The sequence below is a fragment of the Aotus nancymaae genome, unplaced genomic scaffold (genome assembly GCF_030222135.1).
Source record: "Aotus nancymaae isolate 86718 unplaced genomic scaffold, 86718_ANA_hifiasm-v0.15.2.pri h1tg000014l, whole genome shotgun sequence".
Lineage (NCBI taxonomy): Eukaryota > Metazoa > Chordata > Mammalia > Primates > Aotidae > Aotus > Aotus nancymaae.
This window is the reverse complement of record NW_026988425.1, coordinates 122,680,160-122,695,079: the sequence shown is the minus strand read 5'-3', so window position 1 is coordinate 122,695,079 and position 14,920 is coordinate 122,680,160. Positions and strand designations below refer to the sequence as shown.

Below are 14,920 nucleotides of genomic sequence, written 5' to 3'. Positions count from 1 at the left end.
ACGTGAGGGATGGTAGTCAGAAGACCCCGGAATGAATGATCCCGCAGCAGGTGGGTGGGAGGAGAGCGCAGGTCACCAGCATGGTGTTTTCCAGGTGTTTTGTGAGAGAAACCGGCGAGGGTCGCAGCGAGCCGGGGCCTGAGCAATGCTCCCCCATGGCCTACCTTCCCCAGGCAGGGCTGTGCTCTGGACCCTCCCCTCACTTCGCAGCGCCTCGGGCCATCCTGCTCCTCCAGGTCTGAGAGGAACTTTCTAGAAGTGCTGCGTATCTTCCATGAGCTGGCCAAAAGTGAAAACCACGGCAGGCTTGAGCGCCGGCCCCAGGAGAGGGGCCCCTTGGGCCCTCGTCGCCCCGGGGCCGCTTCCCCGACGGTAAATAAGTGTCTTTAGGATGAAACGCCACGCGATACTGTCCTCGGAAACTTCGCACAGGACCCAGCACACAACATCTGACCACCCCCGGGGCGGCCGGCCTCCCACATTTGCCCGCCTCTGCTCTCGGTGGCTTCGGGCGTGCATTTCGGTCCACGGATGACCTTTCTCAGGTCTCCTGCGGTGGAAAGATTAGTGAGCCCCTCATCCAAGGACGTGAGGGGCGAGGGGGAAACAAGCAACCTCCCAGGCTCGCATCCTCCTCGTGGGACTCCGAGAGAGCGCAACCGGAAGAAAAACCACCGGCTACCCGCGCGGGGAAAACGCAAGCGCAGACGCCGGCCGCCCGAAGACGCAGCGCGCCTGCGCCCATTGCCCGCTCCGGCTCCGAGCCGCACCCGCCTCGCCCCGCTTCCCCCACGCGCGCGCCCGCGCCCCGCCCCGATTCGCGGGGCCGGTCCCCGGCCCGGAAGTGTGCACGCGCCGGCAAGATGGCTGCTGGGGTGCGCCCGGTGAGGGGCCTCCGAGTCCTGTGTCGCTTGCTGCTCTTTCTCTCGCAGTTCTGCATTCTGTCAGGCGGTGGTGAGTCAAAGACCGGGATCAGCGCGGGGTGGAGCTGAGTGGCAGCGGGGCCCCGGGAGCTGCTAGGAGGCTAGGCCACGGGCGGAGGCTCACGTAGGGAGAAGGCCGAGTGCCCGGCTCCGGGCGGCACGTCGCTGCATCTGGAGTCTAGCGCCCTGTCCGCCGGGCCCGAGGCCGCCCCTCCGTTACGACGATACCGAGCCGCCCATCACGGCTGCGGAGCCCTGGAACGGAGGTGGAGCGCTTGGGGGCTCGGCTGGGGAGGCAGAACTGGAGCGCGATGCCACCCTTCGGTCCCTCGTTGCCGGCAGATCTGAACTGGTGTCCACCCGTTGACGTTTCGTCCCTAAGTTTTGTGTTTTCTGGATGCCAAGCCGTGAGGTTTTCATGAGCAGCTTATTGGCCTGGTGTAGACCCGCCGTGTTAACCACACAAAACAAGGTTTTCTCGTCCCGGGATAACATGTTTGTCTAATTGTACGATCCTTAAATTTAGAGCAATCGCAGGCGCTGGCTCAGTCAATAAAGGATCCGGGCCCAACACGTACATTCACAGTAGTTCCCAGGGCAGCAGGTACTAGACATTTTCTATTCTGGTAAATGTGTGTATTTATATCTAGTAATTTCTCTTTGTTTTCGATAAAAATTTCCTTTAGTATACGAAGTCACTTTCCATTTTTGAATATTTTATTGTATTTTAGATGATGTGAATTAAGGGCAGATACATAGCCATTTTCAGTAGATCGTCTTGGCATTTGGATACCTTTTGACGTTTCTACCTCATCTCTTTTTCCAGTCCCACGCTCATTTGTCTCCTTATTTCTATTATTTTTCCACTTCACCCATCACAGTAACCTTCAGTCAGTGCTTCTTTCCCTTCAGCAAATTTCCTCTACTTCTAGAATCCTGTTCCTGATGTTATATATCAAAGGCTCCCCCAGGACTGTGTGAAATGGAAGGATCACAGAGGGCCTGATGGAGACCTGGAATCTAGATCTGGTTTTGCTACTGGGATCTTGAACAAATTATGCCTTTGGACCTTGGTTCTCATCTTTAAAGTGGTGGGGTTGGTCTGATGGCCTAAAGTCATTTCTGCTTTGTGATTCTAAATGTCCACCTCCCAGCCACATAGTCATGGGATCACAGAAAAGAGTATTTTGTAGAATTGTCCACTTAATACAGTGAGTAAAGTAGGACCAGTTTTAAATAAGCATTAGTGTGTTTTGCTGAGTGGAGGCTTTGACTCTAATTTCATCACTTTAGAGTGACACTACTTCAGTGAATTGAAACTGGCAGAGGTATTTTACTGATTATTTGGATGTAAAAAATAGTGCACTTGAATTTTAAATGCAGATTACTTTTTAGAGAAAGCACAAGAGTTCTTGACTCTTGGAGGCATTTGAAAGCCCTTTTCAGGAATACTTGCAATTTTGATCCTCTCAGTTGGTAAAAATACATTGCACACCTGATTAGGTTGGTTGGAAATAAGTTGTAGCTGAGGCCGGGTGCGGTGGCTCACGCCTGTATTCCCAGCACTTTGGGAGGCTGAGGTGGGCAGATCATCTGAGGTTGGGAGTTTGAGACCAGCCTGACTAACATGGAGAAACCCTGTCTCTACTAAAAATACAAAATTAGCTGGGTGTGGTGGCGCATGCCTGTAATCCCAGCTACTCGGGAGGCTGGGGCAGGAGAATCGCTTGAACCTGGGAGGCAGAGGTTGCTGTGAGATCACGCCATTGCACTCTAGCCTGGGCAACAAGAGCGAAACTCCGTCTCAAAAAAAAAAAAAAAAAAAAGTTGCTGCTCACTGAAGAAGTTATTAAAATAGAGAACTATTTTGAACTTTGGTAGCATAAAGCTGTAAATGTTATATTAGCAAATATGACGTATCCAAGTACCAGTGTGAAATCATGACATTTTCTAGAGTTGATGCCCTGAGGATGTCAGTGGCTTCATTTCTAAACTAGTGAATTCAGATTTTTGAAGAGAACATTGGATTGGAAATGGAGAAATTTGGGTTCTAGTTCCAGTTTTGCCACAGACTTCCTCTGTGATTTTGCACAAACCCTACTATAAGTTTTAGTTTTTCAACTTACAAAATGATAGTTTTTTTAAAAAGCTCTTAATGTATACCCAGAATTTTCTGTGCATTATTTGTATATGAGCACCTTTAGTTTTCACAGCCACTTGGGAGGCAGGAATGAAGTAATGTTTTACAAGTATGGTGCCCACCAGGTCACACAGCCTGGTTATTTGCAGAACTCTGCTTTAATTGCAGGTGTCTCTGGCTCCAGTCCCATGCTTTTTCCATTCCAGTGCAGTGTCTAATTGCTCATGATCATGTCTCTTAACCTTAGAAGATTGTTCTCCTCTGTTATTTGAATCAGTATTGTAGGAGAATAAGCTTCTCTCTTACCTCTCACAGAAAGTACTGAAATCCCACCTTATGTGATGAAGTGTCCAAGCAATGGTTTGTGTAGCAGACTTCCTGCAGACTGTATAGACTGCACAACAAATTTCTCCTGTATCTATGGGAAGCCTGTCACTTTTGACTGTGCAGTGAAACCATCTGTTACCTGTGTTGTAAGTACTATAGCTTACTTATTCTAAATACATTCACTGTAAACTTCAAGTTAGAAGAGCAGTTCAGACATGACTATTGAGAATAAATTCTGAATAATTTTTATATTCTTTTATGTTTGCCCTGTTGAGTAAGTAGAAATAAATTTTAAAAAACCCAATAGACCTTTTCGTGTCAGCTCACTACTGTTTTAGTTATAATGATAACTGTCAAGCCAGTTGATGTCTGCTGGAAATGCCCTCGACAGAAATGTTGCTTTGTCGGACTGGAGAAGAGCTTAGTCTACTAGCATATCTAAAGCAAGTCTGATTCGTTCAGATGGGTTCTGTGTTCTTAGTAGTGACAGCTAGTGTACAGAGCGGGTGGCAGCGTCTTTCTGCCATAGATGAGCTTTTGAGGGCCCAGTGTTTGTCTGTGAGAAGATGGATTCAGTAAATGCCAGAATGCCTGGGGAGCTCTCTGGAACAAAATTAAGTGGAACCCCTGTCTTGTCCAGAACGAATTCCAGATAGTCCAAAGATATAATGTGAAAAATGATATCCTGAAGTACAGAGAGAATACGAGATAGTTGTTATTATAATCTCAAAATGGGGAATATTTTTCTAAGTGTGAAATAAAGTTTAGAAGCCATAAAAGAAAGAATTGATACATTTGACTACTGAAAATCAGAGATTTCTGCATGATCTTAAAAAAAAAAAGCTTAAAGGCAAAAGACATGGCAAACTAGGAAAAAGTGTTTCTAACATGTGATAATTAATACACTAATATCAATAATACCTAAACACTTCCTAAAAACCCACATGGAAAAGATGACAGTCTTATAGAAAAACTGTGTTAGGACATGAGCAGATGGTTCATAGGAAAGGAAATACAAACAGATTTATTTGTATTATTACGTGAAAAACGTGTATGTTTTTTCATAATTAAAAACAAACTAATACATTTTTAACCCTCAGATGGGCAAAAAAATTTTTTTAATTTGACTTAACTCTGAGTTTGTGAGCGTATAAGGGTCAGATACTCATATCTTATTAATGGATAGTCAAATTGGTCAACCTCTTAAAGGCAATTTGTCATATCTGTTAAACTTATAAGTGCATATAATCATCGACCTAGCAGTTCTACCTCTAGAAATTTATGTTATATATACATGGATGCAAATAAGTATGCTTATTTTTTAACTGCATTGCTCGTTAAAGCAAAAGATTCGAAAGAAGTGAAATGTCCAAGAGAGAACTGCTTAATTTATGGTACACGTGTAATAGAATAAACCCATTGTAGCCATTAAAAAGAACTAGGAAGCTCAGAGATAATGAACAGACGTGTGTACAAAATTAAGTGGAAGTATTGGGGAAGGTTAAATATAGATGACATAAATGTGTCTGTGTAGAATAAGCTCTCCCTGGAAGTGCAGAGGGTGCTTGGCAGGGGGAGGGCAGTGGTTCCAGAGGCCAGGCCAGACAAGACCGACTCACTGCTCACTCTCCTGCTGTGTCTTGAAATGTGTACCTTGTACATGTGTTACCTACTTTTTTTTTTTTTTTTTTTGAGACAAGAGTTTCGCTCTTACTACCCAGGCTGGAGTGCAATGATGCGATCTTGGCTCACCGCAACCTCTGTCTCCTGGGTTCAAGCGATTCTCCTGCCTCAGCCTCCCGAGTAACTGGGACTACAGGCAGGTGCCACCATGCCCAGCTAATTTTTGTATTTTTAGTAGAGACGGGGTTTCACCATGTTGACCAGGATGGTCTCGATCTCTTGACCTCATGATCACCCCCCTTGGCCTTCCAAAGTGCTGGGATTATAGGCGTGAGTGTTATCTACTTTTTAAAAAACCATTAAAAAAAAACCTTGTGTTTTCATTTTATTACATAACTACAATAGTAAAGCACCTACCTCCTTCTCCAACATCAAGCCTTCTGCTCTGAGGTTCTTTTCAAATGCGTTTCTTTTGTCATATTGTGTATTCGTCTTTCTATAAATCAAGATGTAATCAATTTTGCCATCTTTGAACAGAGGTCCACTGGATGCTATGTAATTTGTGTCATTCTGCAAATAAAGTAATGATTGTTAATGGTGTGGGTTAGACAAGCACGTGTTTTGGTTATAGTTACTTCCATTTGAACACTATCATTCCAGTATCGAAAAATGCATTTTTAATATTCCTACTGTGAGATATGGAAATACAGTTAAAGAAAGTTTCCAATCTACTGTTGGAGCCACATTAGCAGGTGGTGTTCCAGGATATAAAATTAGGTGGTCTGATAGCTGAAAGTGGGTTTTCTGCTGGTGGCATAAAAAATGCATGTTTTATTCAATCAGACCCATGAAAATAATATCATATAACAAATAATAAAATGATGACTTATTAAAAAAAAAACTTGTATTTTAAGCACATCACTGAAAATAGGCAGATGTAAACATATTTTCTAACAGGTCAAACTGCTTGCCTAAGTCAGGTGATGCCTTATCCACATTTGAATGCTTTCCATGAAAAGTGGTTTTGCATTGATAAGAAAATTAATATTACTTGCTTCACCAGCACATATGCCAAAATTGGAACAATACAGAGAAACTGAGAATGGCTCTTGTTCAGAAATGACATGCAAATTTGTGAAATGTTAAAAAAAAAAACCAGTAAGAGCCGGACGTGGTGGCTCACACGTGTTAATCCCAGCACTTTGGGAGGCCGAGGCCAGCGGATCACCTGAGGTCAGGAGATTGAGACCAGCCTGGCCAACATGGTGAAACCCCGTCTCTACTAAAAATACAAAAATTAGCTGGGCGTGGTGTTGTGCATCTGTAATCCCAGCTACTCGGGAGGCTGAGCCAGGAGAATTGCTTGAACCTGGCAGTTGGAGGTTGCAGTGAGCTGAGATTGCAACACCGCACTCCAGCCTGGACAACAGAGTGAGACTCTATCTCAAAAAAAGAAAAAAATCATAATGTATTTGTGTGTGTGTGTATGTGTATACACACACACACATATATATATATATGTGTGTGTGTATGTGTATACACACACACACATATATATATATATAACATATATATATGATGCTTCCAGAGATGATTGTGTGACCACATAAAAATGATTTGAAAAATATGCATTACAGTGTAACGTCAGGTGGAGTAAAAAGACTACAGAGTGCTTTCAGTATAATTCCATTTTAGCAGATTTATAAATATACATGTAAAAGAAACGGAAAGAAGATTAAAAGTAGTTAGCTCTGAACACCTATAGGTTTTTGTCTGTAATCTTCAAATATGTAACATACAAAGAACATGTACTTTTGTAAGCAGAAAACAAAATAATGGCTTTTGAAATTGAAATGAAAAAATATCTTTGGCCACCAGGGAGCACTCACTGAGCCTCCACACGTCATGTAGTGCTTCTGAGTTGGGCTGCCTCTGGATAAAGCATTCCACATGCTCTGGAGGTGGAAGCAGCTGTAACAACCCTGAGTTGCCGGGCTGTGCAAGGTAGGAGATGTTAGGGAAGTGGCAACTCAGAAGCAAAGTGGTGGGATAACCACTACAGAAGCGTCAGGCTGGGGTTGAGAGACCTGGATTCCATTCCTTGCTTGAAGCTTGAAGCTCAGTGACCTTCAGCAAATACATTCATCAGTTCCTTCTAGCCATTCGTGATTGACTTTCTAAAATACATGTTCCTCTTTGCTGTGTTACAAAAGTACATGTTTACTGTGAAAAATTTAGCTAAGCCAAAGTGATGAAATAATTATATCACCCTGAAATAACTTTTGCTGTTTTGATGTGAATTTATCTACTTTTTTTCCCTTAGGTACGTTTATTTGGGTGTATATTTTTATGATTATGGGGTCATACTATATACATTTGTTTTGCATACATACTGTTTTGGTAACTGTTTTTCTGGCACTTACTCCTAGGTCCTAAATACAAACGTTTTAGGAATTTTGTGCCATGTGACTGACATCTTAACAGACTACTTCATTGCAATTGATGAGTTTTGTATCGTTTGCTACATAGGATCAAGACTTCAAATCCCAAAAGAACTTCATCATTAACATGACTTGCAGATTTTGCTGGCAGCTTCCTGAAACAGATTACGAGTGTTCCAATTCCACCAGCTGCATGACGGTGTCCTGTCCTCGGCAGCGCTATACTGCCAACTGCACCGTGCGGGACCACATCCACTGCTTGGGTAAGTCAGAGTTCAGGGACGTTTGTCAGCAAAATGTTTTTCTCTACGTTTATTGAAGGGACTTTAACCAGAAATTTGAGAGTCAAATTACTTAGTTAGAAACAGGTATCAGCAGCTTTTTATATGTGCCAACCCTCATTAATAAACTCAACATACTAAAATAAAGCATCCAGAAAATTGCATTTCCGTTATCTTTTTAAATGTAATGTTTCATAAAATAAGAAAACTAGGGGAAGTATAAAGCGTAATACACAGCAGTTGACTTTTACCCAAAATAACAGTGAAAACAGCACCAATACCATTGCGGCCACCTGAGTGCTTGCCTTCGCCTGGTCGCTCTACCTCCTCTTCCAAGGTAACCACCCTTTTGAATTGTTTCTTATCACTTCACTTCCTTTTAAAAATGTTCTATAGTTTTATTGTATGTATGTAATAAAATACAGTACCATATATTCGATAATGCCTGTTTTAGGACTGTGTAAGATGACATCAGGCTGGTGGTCTTCTGGGACTTTCCGATTTCCTCTCAACATTATGGCTCTACGATTCATCCGTGTGACTTCTCTTATTTCTTTTTTTTTTACTTCTGCGTAGTAATCTATTGTAAGCTTATATCACAGCTTTTTCTACTCTCCAATATATTCTGATTATGTGCCGTTTTTTGCTCTTGTGACTCTGTTAAAACTTCTTTGCCCATCTCCTGATTGCACATGTGCAAGAGCTTCTTCAGCGTGTACTTTCCAGGTGTGTTACTCTTTAAATGGCTGTATTAGCTCACATTCCCACCAGCGCTACGTAACTATTCCTGATGATCCATATCCTCTCCAAGAATTCTTGAAGTCTTAAAGTTGTCTAGACTTCTTTTATATTTTGGATATTATCTGTACTGTCCCTGAAACGCTCTCCCAGATTTTGAGTTTTTTGTTTTTTTAACATTGTGGTATATTTTCATGAACAGAACTTTAAAAATATAATTAAGTTATTAGAGTTAGTCCTCTTTTGTTGTGGTTTTAAGAAATCTTTTTCTACCCCAGGTTTATAAAAACAATTTGCTATGTTGTCTTTTGAAAGTTGTAAGTTTAGCCTTTCACATTTTGATTTAGAATCCACCTGGAATTGCTCTTGGTAGATGGTGTGAGGTGGATACAACTTTAATGGCTCCCCCCACATGGATGGCCACTTGTCTCAACTCTTCCGTGCTGACCCGTGTGTAGCCTCTGTCATGCTTGAAGTGATTGTATGTTTCTGGTTCTAGACTTTCTCATCTTTTCCTATTGGATAATTTCTGTGCCTCGGGACCACACTGTCTCATATACTTGTAACTTCCCGTAAGTCTTGCTGTCTGGTTCTTTAAGTTGTAATCCTGACTTAGCTGATTTCATTATTACGTGTGTACTTGGAGATGGTAAGGGTTTTGCACTATTCACTTAAACATACATTATTGTAAAGAGGGTTTGCTTTTCAGATTTTAAATGTTGAGGCCATTTGTTACAATTGTCTTTCTGAGAGTGTTTTTATACCATATATTTTTCTTTTCTTTTCTTTTTTTTAAGGTAACCGTACTTTTCCGAAAATGCTGCATTGCAATTGGACTGGAGGCTATAAGTGGTCCACCGCTCTGGCTCTGAGGTAAGCTTTGTTACTAGTAAGTTTAAACGGCTGTTTGGATTTCTTGGGGATTAGTGGAATCTTCCAGACATGGAGCTCAGGCCACTTCATTCTTCACTCAGATCCTACCACGTGTGTTAGACTCTAGGCAACAGCTGGAAGAGTGTAAGGTGATGAGCCGAGACTCCGTGGAGTTCCCTGGCAGGCGTATTAGTTTTTCTCCCGAGGCGCCTGCACATGGCTTTCCCATTCTGAATGTACCACGAATCAGTAAAATGCTGTGGACTATCTAAAATAGGTAGTTTTATGATGTACATCTTTAGTTTAACTTATTATAAAAAAGTAATACATGCTAAATACTGAAAACTGGAAAAATGAAAATGACAAAAATATTAAAAATTGCCTATAATTTCACCATCGGGAGAGAATTATAGGCTTATATTTCTTACATAGAAATGTGCTGTTTGTTAAACTTTTCAACAGCACTTTAAGAAATTGTAGTAATTCTTCCCACCAAAGGGAAGGGCAGGTAGGACCCTGGTTAACAGATTAACTAGTGAAGAGGTTATGCTGCCTACAGCTGAAGTTTTGAGTTGGTGTCTGAGACCCTGAGGCCTGCAGCGTTACAGACACAGGGCAGGATTTCGCAGCCTCATCACTGCTGACATTTTGGGCTGGGTGATCTTTCGTCTTGGGGCTGTCCTGTGCATAACAGGATGTTTCACAGTGTCACCGGCCTCGACCTACTACTTGTCAGTAGCAAACCTTCCATCCCCTGCAGTTGCGACAGTCAGTATGTCTCCAGATGTTGCCACGTGTCCCCTAGAGGACAGAATTGCCCCTTGCTGAGAACCTCTGCATTAGAATTTGGGCTGGGGAAAGAAGGATCTTGCCTGGCAGGAAAGGTATAACTGGAAAGCAAAAGAGGAGGCCAGGAGAGAAAAATGAGACTAACAAAAATAAGATAGGCCAGGCATGATGGCTCACACCTGTAATCCCAGCACTTTGGGAGGCTGAGGTGGACGGTTTGCTTGAGGTCAGGGGTTCGAGACCAGCCTGGCCAACATGTTGAAACCCCCGTCTCTACCAAAAAATACAAAAGCCGGCCATTGTGGTGCGTGTTTGATCACTTGAGCCCAGGAGGAGGAGGCTGCAGTGAGCTGGCACTGCACCACTGCACTCCAGCCTCAGAGACAGAGATTCTGTCTCAAAAAAAAAAAAAAAATATTGGTAACCATTGCTGATAGTGGTTCAAGTTAAAGGTAACAACTGGCTTTTTAAAAAATATATATAAACTTTTGAAACTTGGAATAATTTTGATTTACAGAAAAGTTGAAAAGATAATAGAGTTCCTGTATACCCCTAACTGGGTTTCCCTATATTGTTAACCTACAGTTAAAATTTGTAGGTTAATTTTAGCTAAAAATGGTATGTTTACTTCTGACATTTAAACAGTCTTCCTGCCCGTAATTATTTGCTGGTGTCAATTTGTGAAATAGTCACTCGTGTTCCAATTAAGGGCTGTGATCATTGGAAGCCCTCTCTCAAATCTGATGTAACGCGGTGATGGAACCCTAACTGGCCGCAGTTGGGGTGGAGGTGGTCTCATGGAATCCTGTCTGTTTGCCATCACAGCATCACCCTCGGTGGGTTTGGAGCAGACCGTTTCTACCTGGGCCAGTGGCGAGAAGGCCTCGGCAAGCTCTTCAGCTTCGGTGGCCTGGGAATATGGACACTGATAGACGTCCTGCTAATTGGTGTTGGCTACGTTGGACCAGCAGATGGCTCTTTGTACATATAGGTGTGGTATGTGCTTCAGAAAGGAGCAGTGCTTAGAAAAAGCCCTTTGTCTGTAGGAATTGATGTGGGAGAGTGATACATTTCTGTTTTTAATGTACAGCATCTGTACTTTGTTTGCCTTGATAAAGGTAATATAAAGAAATGAAACACTGAACTATGCTAATCTGAAATTTGCTTTTATTTGCCTGAAATATTTTTTTTTTTCTGTGAAAAAATTGAAACTTACTTAAGCCAAGAGAATGACTTCTGTAGTGGTTGGAAATCGATTTAATTCCATGACTTTAGTTTTGTATTGCTCAAGTCAAACTGTATCACTTGTATCTCCAGCCCAAATGTAATCTGCCTTGAAAACCTTTCAGCTGTGATTGCAGGAAGTGGGATGTGTTTTTTTTGTCAGCTAATTGAAGTTACTTGGCTCAACTCCAGTCATCTGTAAGTTTTTCAGTGTAATATGTATGTAGTCTGGTCTGTAGATATGAAAATTTGAATTGAATGTTTAAGACTAGTTATGGTTTAAATTTTCCTAGTAGTATATAAAAGATAAGAGTGCTGAAAAATGAATAAAATGGCAAGTTAAGAAATATTGTGGGCCTGTTTTCTATATTAAATAAATTGGCTGGTTTATTGACACAGTGGAAATATATAAATGTTTTTAAGTATAGATCTGTTATAGACCCTTTATTGGGGAAAAAAAAACCCAGTTATTAATTTACAAAGATTTTTACTCAAGGTTGCTTTTGAAACATTTAAAAATTTTTAGCATTTTTTCTTTTAAATGTGAGTATCTGAGTTACTGCTTTTTAAACACTTGTACGTATTAGCCAGAAGACTGTTAACCGTATCATATAGCATCTCTAAAATATCTTTTGGTAATATCTTCATATTTTATTCATCAGATGATTTGTTAATTTCGGTTTACCTGAAAGGTGAATTAAATCATTTCAATGATCACTTGTTCTTTTGAAGCGCAGCCTTTTCTTAGTTGAGTGACAATTCCATCTCTGGTCACTAGGTGGCGCATCCCCATTACATTTGTTTCCCCATTCTGTTTCCAGAAACAGCCAATCTTAAATTGTTTTTTTACGAGGAACTTGTCACAGTGCATGACCAGTGCTTCAGGATGGGAGTGACCTGGTTTATGTGGACCTTTCTTTCTGAGAGCAAATACACACTTTTTTGTATCCATGAGACTGTTGATGGAACAGGTGTGTTTCTTTAGAAGAGGGTCTGTTCTGCAAGAAGCTGCCCCTTTGCCAACCATGATAAAAATGTTTCCTGAGTCTCCTTATGTATCTCTTTGTAGAAGAGAATCTAATACTTCCCTGTTGAGCAACCATGCAAGGTGGAGCCCGGGAGCCACTGGGAAGTTAATAGGAAGTGTGCATGGCCATTGGTGGAACTAGATAACAGCATCCTTCATCAACCATCTTTGCAGCTCTGGGGCCTGAGTTAGATAATGAAGCTGCAGTGTTTGAAAGCTCAAAGATTCAGAATCCATGAAAGGAGACATGAATGAACTTGTTCCTAAATCCTAAAAAAGTTTGCACGAGGGCATAGTCCTTGGAACCTAAAGGATGTAAGCCAGTCAGGAATGCTTCATATCAAGGAATTGATAGAGCTGATGGCCTGGGACAGAACTAGCAGGAAATGTGAAGGGATTTTCAAATATAGTACAAACAGATTCATGATCATGAACTCATATACATCCCTTAAAAGTAACTGCAGAATAAAACTATACTTTCAAAGGGCACCAACGAGTGGGTGCGATCTCTTGTAGCAAATCTCATGGGCCTTTGCTGGCAGCAAAATACCATGTTGGAGTCTGACCTTCAGGTTCTAGTCCTCTGTTGTCTTAGATTTTTGGGGCTCCTATAACAATACCATAAACGGGGTGGCTTAACAGGAATTTATTTCTTAGAGTTCTGGAGGCTGGAAAGTCCAAGCTGAAGGTCCTGGTTTGGTGTCTGGTGAAGGCCCTCTTCCTCTGTATCTTGCATCCTCACGTGGTAGAGGCAAGGAAGGTCTCTCTGGGGCCTCATAAGGGCACTAATCTCAATCTTGAGAGCGCCACCCTCATGACCTAATCACCTCTCAAAGGTCCCACCTCCTGATACCATCACCATGGTGGTGAGGATTTCCACATGTGAATTTGGGGTGGAAAGGACACAAATAGCCCATCATATGTGAGCTGTGGGCTCTGACCAAGGGATATGATTAGATAGACATTCTGTTCACACAGGTTGGGAACCATATCAGGCAACTATCCTCTATTGATGGTTCTCTAAATACTCAGAATTTATCACTGCAGCATGCCATCTGTCACGATTTCCCCTTAAGAATCTACCTTGCTCTGTCAGCACTCTTCCATTTACCCGAGTAATGCCTCCTGAGAAGGTGCTGGGTTATTTCTGTCACCTTTATTGTCCCTAGAACAATGCCTTGCACACAGAGGCTTTCATTTATTTGCTGAGTTAATGCCACAGTTGTCTTGAAGGTTTTGAAAGGACCGTGTACAATTCCAGGGATTGGCAGTGGAGGTGGCTGCAGGGAGATAATATACAGAAATTGGCTTCAAGTAAATATTTGTAACACCATGTTGATCTGATTTCTGCAAATTGCTGGGGAACAACTCTGGTTTATGGTGCTTAGAAAAAGATTTTTTCAAAGATCTTATGCTTCAAGATTTTAAAATGTAAAAATATCTTCTCTATGCCACACAAGTTTGTTTCTCTGTACTGGTTTTTTTAATGCCTTATGCCAGACTTGCATTTATTTTGGGCACATCATCAGCTAAGGAATATGCAAATGATTTTAATTCATCTGTAAGCAATGAGTGGAAAATGAGCTGTACCTGATGCAGCTTCTCAAATACAACATTGAAAAAGCCTGAAAATGAAGGCACTACATAAGCAGAATATGCATAAAAAGGGGGAAAAAACCAGGAAAAATGAAGGCAGATTCCTCCACTCCCGCTCTAAAGCTTCCCCTCTATTCTGTACTTTTGATAGAGTATGAAGTGTCACATGAATATTAGAGGGCATATACATTTTTTTTAACTTTTATTGTATTTACATTATATGCCTTTTTTTTCATGGTAAGAACACAAAATCTACTCTTAGCAAATTTGTAATGTGATAACTATAGTCCTTATGATGTACGTTAGACCAACTGGTTAATTTTGTAACCTAGGCACATTTGATCAAAATTCTTAGATGTAAAGGATTGAAATTGTCTTCCATAAACACAACATTTTTTTTTTTGGAGACAGACTTTTGCTCTTGTTGCCCAGGCTGGAGTTCAGTGGCATGATCTTGGCTCACTGCAACCTCCGACTCCTCGGTTCAAGCAATTCTCCTGCCTCAGCCTCCCTAGTAGCTGGGATTACAGGCATGCGCCACCATGTGCAGCTAATTTTGTATTTTCAGTAGAGACCACGTTTCTCGGTGTTGGTCAGGCTGATATCAAACTCCCAACCTCAGGTGATCCCCCTGCCTCGGCCTCCCAAAGTGCTCATATTACAGGTGTGAGCCACCAAGTCTGGCCAACACAACATTTTTATGCAAAACAAGGAAGCTTGATGGAGACACTGTGATATAATTTACTGAGGCACCACGAAAGCAGGGCTCCGTTTCTCTGCTGTAGCTCAGCTTTGAGAGCGCTGCCTGCCATACAGCAGGTGCACCGTGACTAAGAGTTTGATGAATGAGTAAGGAGGAATTGCTTGGAGTAAGCTAATCACCTAAAAGTATGGCTAAGAATTTTTAAAGTGGTAGAGTGCAGCTGGATTACAGCGTC

At 41.8% G+C, this 14,920-nt stretch overlaps 1 protein-coding gene and 1 non-coding gene across 3 annotated transcripts; both read left to right on the top strand.

Moving 5' to 3' along the window:
* The first annotated feature begins 857 nt into the window (after window positions 1-857).
* Window positions 858-11,708, top strand: TM2D3 (TM2 domain containing 3). 2 transcript variants are annotated; one of them, XM_012463890.2, is made up of 6 exons: window positions 858-954; window positions 1,450-1,527; window positions 3,379-3,536; window positions 7,543-7,717; window positions 9,271-9,346; window positions 10,961-11,708. In XM_012463890.2, exons 1-6 carry the CDS (start codon window positions 864-866, stop codon window positions 11,124-11,126), a joined length of 744 nt encoding a protein of 247 aa, XP_012319313.2. In that variant the 5' UTR covers window positions 858-863; the 3' UTR covers window positions 11,127-11,708. The 2 variants fall into 2 exon arrangements, with proteins under 2 accessions (XP_012319313.2, XP_012319314.2); XM_012463891.2 differs by lacking the exon at window positions 1,450-1,527.
* Window positions 6,065-6,167, top strand: LOC135274998 (U6 spliceosomal RNA). The gene has a single exon (XR_010342726.1). It is a non-coding gene; the product is annotated as a U6 spliceosomal RNA (small nuclear RNA).
* Window positions 11,709-14,920: the final 3,212 nt, after the last annotated feature.

What these genes read in the sequence shown, in the direction of transcription:
- TM2D3 (XM_012463890.2), top strand. Translation starts at nt 864, where the DNA reads ATGGCTGCTGGGGTGCGCCCGGTGAGGGGCCTCCGAGTCCTGTGTCGC. An exon ending in CTGCATTCTGTCAGGCGGTG is followed by an intron (nt 955 to 1,449) that starts GTGAGTCAAAGA and finishes CCTTAAATTTAG; the next exon opens with AGCAATCGCAGGCGCTGGCT. An exon ending in AGTAGTTCCCAGGGCAGCAG is followed by an intron (nt 1,528 to 3,378) that starts GTACTAGACATT and finishes TACCTCTCACAG; the next exon opens with AAAGTACTGAAATCCCACCT.